The 6,252-nt window shown below is 44.4% G+C and overlaps 1 protein-coding gene across 1 annotated transcript in view; it reads left to right on the top strand.

The window, feature by feature from the left end:
* The first annotated feature begins 663 nt into the window (after positions 1-663).
* si:ch73-335l21.1 (insulin receptor substrate 1-B) overlaps positions 664-6,252 on the top strand; it is a 47,862-nt gene continuing 42,273 nt past the window's right edge. The window contains exon 1 of the mRNA XM_058624784.1: positions 664-1,569. Coding sequence (XP_058480767.1) covers positions 1,233-1,569 — 337 coding nt within the window. The 5' untranslated portion in view covers positions 664-1,232. The remainder of the gene's footprint in view (positions 1,570-6,252) is intronic.

Below are 6,252 nucleotides of genomic sequence, written 5' to 3'. Positions count from 1 at the left end.
GGCTGTATTACACAGAGATGTGTATTGTGTGATGACAAGAGTGATGATTTGTTTACGATACGCATACATAACTAAAATTTTAATACATGCATGCGCAACTTGTTATAATTGTTATACTTACTTGATAAGAGCAAAACATATAGTGACATTAGATGAACAAGCATACAACTAAATTGCAATCTCCCCATAATGCACAGCGTTCATAGAACAACACAAACAAGATTATCATGAAAATGTAGACATAAACAGACTACGAATATAAATAAATCCCCTAAAATAGTGATAAAACAATTAAAACAATGTCGGAACAATATAAATCAAACAAAAACATTTACAAAAATAACTAATTAACTAACTAAATAAGTAAATAAATAACAGGCATTAGTCAACCATGCAAATGCAATATGAGAAGATGCAATATGAGAATAAAAACAATTAAAACAATAAAAGCTAATCTAAAAAACAATTACAAATAAATGAAAGTGGTATTTTTGTATCAGTGCAACACACACAATGTGATCTTGTTTCAAATTTAAGTTCTAGTTATCATTAAATCAATAGATCGTGATTTCATTGATTAAAAACAATTAGGAGGAAATGTAAGAGGCTCTGCTGTCGGAGCTCCGGCTGCGTCCGTGAACGCACCATGTGTACTCCACACAGTAGAGTAGTGAGGGAGTGAGTGACAGAGCTGCAGCTCCACGGTGGCTGCTCCGCTGCTCTCCTCTCCTCTCCACGCTACGGCAACACGACCGGAGCCGAACCGAGCCGAGCAAGGGGTGGAGGGGGCAGACAGACGGAGAGACGCGCAGTTCCTTGCGGCACATTACTGTGTAAATGTGCGGTAAATGGGATTAAACTGCTCATACGGCGCTTTAAAAACACTGGCAGCAGCAGTAGAGGAGAGTAGGGGGAGCTCCGCGCCGCTTAGCGTCGCCGCATGTGCTCGTTCGAGTGCGGCTGGGAAACTTGAGCTGGAGCGGGAAGAAAGGTTGAAAAAGAAAGAAGGAACAAGATAAAGAAGAGGAGAACTAACGGTAGCTGCAGCCTGAAGTGAACCCCCTGCTCCAGGTCTGGTCTCCTGCCTCTCCTCCTCTCACATGCCTGCGTTGATGTGGGATAGAGGGATGTTTGAATTATTAAACTTGCTAAAAGCACCGCAGAAGAAATAGTTTTTGTTTGTTTTTTTAAGTTCATTTTCATCGGAAATAAGGTAGAAAAGCTAGGGTGACATGGACGAGCCCCAGAGCAACGAGGACGTGCGCAAGAGCGGCTACCTCCGCAAGCAAAAGTCCATGCACCGGCGGTACTTCGTGCTCCGCGCCGCGTCGGAGCGCGGCCCGGCCCGCCTGGAGTACTACGAAAGCGAGAAGAAATTCCGCGGTAAGGCCCCCATCCCGAAGAAGACGGTGGCGCTGGAGACCTGCTTCAACATCAACAAGCGGGCCGACTCCAAGAACAAGCACATGATAGTACTCTACACCCGCGCGGAGAGCTTCTCCGTGGCCGCGGAGAACGAGGCGGACCAGGACGAGTGGTACCAGGCCATGGTGGAGCTGCAGTGCAAAAGTGAGCACAAATCTCACACACACACACATACGTGCACCCACCAACCACTTTATTAGGTACACCTGTTCAACTGCATGTTAACGCAAACATCTTGTCAGTCAATCACGTGGCAGCAACTCTCGTGCATTTAAACATAAGCTCAGACAAGCTGCTCAAGTTAAAACCTGAAAATATGTAATTTAAGTGACTCTTTTTGTTGTTGGTTGGAGTATTTCAGAGAGTGGTCCAATATAGAAAAAGTGAAGGGAAATTCTCCAGTGAGGAGCAGTTTTCTGGGTGAGAAATGCCATGTTGATGCCAGGGGTCCCAGGAGAGTGACCTTACTGGGTTGACATAAAGCAGTTATGTCATTCAGATTACCAAGAAGACCACTTTTTACAACACAAACCTTTAAAGCAGATGGTCTTCAGCAGTAGAAGACCTGCCCGGGCGACAGTCCTGCCACTTTATTAGCTGCCCTCTGACCTAATAAAGTGGCTAGTGAGTGCAAATGATACAATATCATTTCTCCTGAAGACAGTGTCTTCCTTTTCGTCTCCATGCGTTCAGCATCTAGCATGTCCTCTCGGATATTGCTATTTCGTGTGAGAAGGGCACCTGTCACATCAGCTGTCAATCAAATGCCTCTTGTGTACTTAATAATGTGGACAGAGAGTGCATGCACGAGGAGCCTCTGCAGGAGAGGAGAAGTCTGTTGGAGCAAGCTGTCTGTGTTTGGAGCAACAATTGAGGAGCTCAGTTATTTTTACATCAAATCAAGACTTGTTAATCCACTGATCAAATGAGGTTTTTTTTCTTGGCTTTTAATCTGTTTTTAAATCCACCTAAAAGACACAGACTTACTAAGCAAGGCAACAGTCTCGACCCTAATTTTCAGTACAGAGCAAGGATCCTGTGCCTAACTTCAATTCGGTGTCCTCCCGTGTCCCTAATAAAGTGGCCAGTGAGCGTATGCATGCACACGTGTTTGCATATAATGCACTCATTATTGCACGGGGCTCTGCAAGAGAGGGGAAACGTGGCAGAACTCTGCGCAGCATGCAAACATGTTTGACTCCAGAGTTCTGAACATGCAGGGATCATTTAAAGACCAGTGTAATTATCCATCTTCACACGAGTCTGTGTGTGGTGTGTGTGTGTGTGGTTGCGCTTCCTTCGACATGATTGGTATTTTAAACTGGGCGGTGTCCTCCTTGCCGAGAAGAAAAAGAAGAAGAAAAAAAACAGCCTGGGGTTAGTTTGCAAGTGATCTCTGACAGGAGTGTGTGTGTAAACATGTGGAGTGTATCCTCCCCACCAGCTCCGCTCTGTATTATTACTCCCATTGCTTCTCAGACTCCTGGAGGTTCACGTCTGAGGGCCCCCAGCTGTGGTCGCCTCTCTTTCTCAAGTGCTCGAACACACACACACACACACACACACACAAACACACACAAGCGGGCCTCTTGTTGACTTAGCCAGCTCTGCTTTTGTGCTGACACTGCAATATTACATCAGGCATTGATCCCTGAAGTGGATGGAAATGTCCCCAAACACTGCACCTGACGGCTCTGTCATGAGTCACCTTTTTAAATATTGAAGGCATTGTTCATCTTTTCATAGAAAGTGTGCTCATATGAGGTCTTGACACATTGTCAACACCAATATGTGCCAGCTTAAATCTATGATTCCTTTACACCACTTCACCTCGCCATGAGGCAACCTTTTCTGTCTGGAATTGTTAACTTTTCCCGCTCCAAATTCCATAGAGCAGTGGTTCTCAAACTTTTTTAAACCAAGTCACCTGAGAAAATACTGAGCTCTCGAAGTAACGCCGTTATCGTCGACGTTAAAATCCAGTGGTGTAAACAGGTCGAGCAAAGTCAGCTACAGACTTTAGTATGAGTAGATAAACATTTTTAGCTCCAGAGCTGCTGTGCAACTTTGTGTTACTTTACTGTGTAAATCCCACTGACCGATTTCAAACACTGAAGTCACAAAATAACACATTGACTTACTATTGACTTACTATGTGAAGCAGCAGTGGATCAACAACTCCTGAGTGCTTTGACACTTTGGTGTGGAAAGTGAATAGTTTTACAACAACTTAAGTTTCCAGCCGGAGAAACGCTGTCGAGAGGCAAGAAGATGTGGGAACTGATCAAGTATTTTATTAGGTTTTTATTAGGTGAGCCTTCTTGCTACAATCTGTTTTTCCTTGTGTCCCTGCTGACATGTATGATTTCAGTGTCTGTGTCCCAGGCCGGTTCTCAGAGACGGTCAGTGTTGATAACAATATCTGATAAAATCACACTTTGAAAAAAAACCCCGCTAACATTTATTTCCTGATGAACAAGTCCTTTGTAAGCAGCCACGTGTGTCCCATGAAGTAGTTTTGTCTTATTTGTCTCCTATGTACTTTTCTATCAGCCACTGTATAAACACAGCTGCCCCAGCAAAAGTGGTGAGCACAGCAACTTTGAATCACCTGTTCAGCTTTTTCTCCCTGTTAGAGACCAGACACAGGCCGGAGGGGACACATGATGCAATCTTTGCAAACAAAGATTCAAGGTGCTTCTTACACATGACCTGCTGCTCTGTTACATAAAGCGAGTGATGATAAGGTGGGGGAATAAAACACCTGAGGAGAGAGAGAACGAGGCCAGCCTAAATGCTCTGTGTTTGGAGCTACAGAGTCAAGTCAAGTGGTGGACAGATCCTGCTGATTTAAACACAGTTGCCGGCTGCCAGTAGGTGCATTAGGGGAGTCTGGTGGAACTGCTCATTTGGATTTGCCAGTTGTCAACATTGTGGCTCTCAACCCCCTGTTGCTTTAACACAACTGTGGCTGTGTGTTTGTGGGTGTACGAGCCCACTCTTCCCAAGTATTTCACGGGTTTCCGCGAGACAGGGAAGTGAGTAGACAGATGTTGGAGCAGACATGCAAGTCTGGGGGGGCTTGTGAGAAAGTGACTTTGTAACCTTTACATTTTCCAAAAAAGAAAACATCACCGTAGTGCAAATAATCCAATCCACAGTTGCTAGGTGTGACTAGTGAATAAAGGTCAGATGTACAGTAAACCTGGTTTTATGGGCAGCGGCTCAGCAGGTGCAAGAGCTCAGCCTCCCCATGGAGCTGGACAGTCGTCATCTTCATGCCATCACTGTTGCGATCCTTCTTTGGAATTACAGGTCCAGTGTGCAGTTTTCCTCTCCCTTTGTTGCTTTGAGTGTTGGGTTTCTCGTGTAAATCACGGTGGCTGACGGCGACAAAGGGCTGCGGCCGGTGGCTGTGTAAACTCGCGCGTTGGCAGGCATTGTTGTGGTATGTGCTGCAGCTCGTATGCACTTTCTATTCGTACAAAAAAAAAGGAAAAAAAAAAAGAGAGAGAAGAGGCCGCACGAACACACAAATAACGCACACGGCCTTGTTAGGGGAGAGTTTTGTGACAGGGGAGTGTGAGGTCGCTGCCGATCGCCGCCTAAACCTGCTTGTGTGAAAATAGCTCAAACGCGCGTTCATGTTGAGCGCTGTAGGGATTCTTGTCTGTAGTAACCCTGCTCTGGTATGTGCAGCTCTCGCACTGTTTCAAGTCCTCGGTGCCTGATCGAACCCCTCCCTACACACACACACACACACAGAGGTTTGCACAGTTAATCTTTTTAGGACACTGCATTGAATTCCATTAATTTGGACAGGCTGAGCAAAGCATTATCCCTAAGCTTAACGCCTAACCCTAAACCACATTTCAAATCTTCACTCTAAACTTAACCAGGTCCTCAGGAATGAGTTTCTGCCTCATTAGGACCAGGTTTTTGCCTCCATGAGGACTGCTGGTCCTATTATGGGCAGTGTTTATGCCACAAAAGGTCCTAAAGAGGTAGCAAACTCACACACTTTCATCTCATCTTAACACTTTCTCACTCCTCTGCTGTTGTCAGTGAGGAATTTGTCCACCACTGTTCCCCGGGGATGCGTCATAAAGCAAGATCTGGTATTACATTGGTACCTTGTTCTCATTTGTCAGTATCAATAAACATGGGAACAGCCCCACGGTGGATATTTTTGTTACATAAACTTGAGTTTAGAATGGCCATCAATTACAAAATGCCAGTACATTTTTGCTAACACCACAAGTCCAGCTGTCCCCTAAAGCTGGGTTGTAGGGCAGAGGTCCCCTCGGGTCTCCACATCATAAATATCGTCACCCACTCATTTCACTGGTGGCCCGCAGAAGAGCACATTTTTGATAGATATTGCCATTACTATGTGATTCCTAATTCAGCTGATCGTTTTAACATATGAACCGTTATTGTGCGGCCCTAAAGATAAGCCATCCATACTAGAGCTGCAGCTAACGATTATTTTCATAATTGAATAATCTGTCGATTATTTTCACGATCAATCGAGTAGTCGTTTGGTCCATAAAATGTCACAAAACGTTAAAAAATGTCAGTCAGTGTTTGTCAAACTTGGAAATGATGATGTTCTCGAATCTCTTGTTTTGTCCACAAACCAAAATGATTCAGTTTTTAATGATTTCTGTTTATATGGAGCAGAGAAACTGAAAATGCTGAAATCAGAAAAGCGCTTCAAACGGATTAATTGAATTTCAGAGTAAAACAATCTATTGAGTTTTCAGCGTCTTAAATGTGAATGTTTTCTAGTTTCTTTGCTCCATATAACAAAGAAATCATCAAAAC

This window comes from Solea solea, chromosome 3, assembly GCF_958295425.1.
Source record: "Solea solea chromosome 3, fSolSol10.1, whole genome shotgun sequence".
Classification (NCBI taxonomy): domain Eukaryota; kingdom Metazoa; phylum Chordata; class Actinopteri; order Pleuronectiformes; family Soleidae; genus Solea; species Solea solea.
The sequence above is the reverse complement of the archived record's forward strand: the minus strand, read 5'-3'. Positions and strand labels throughout refer to the sequence as shown.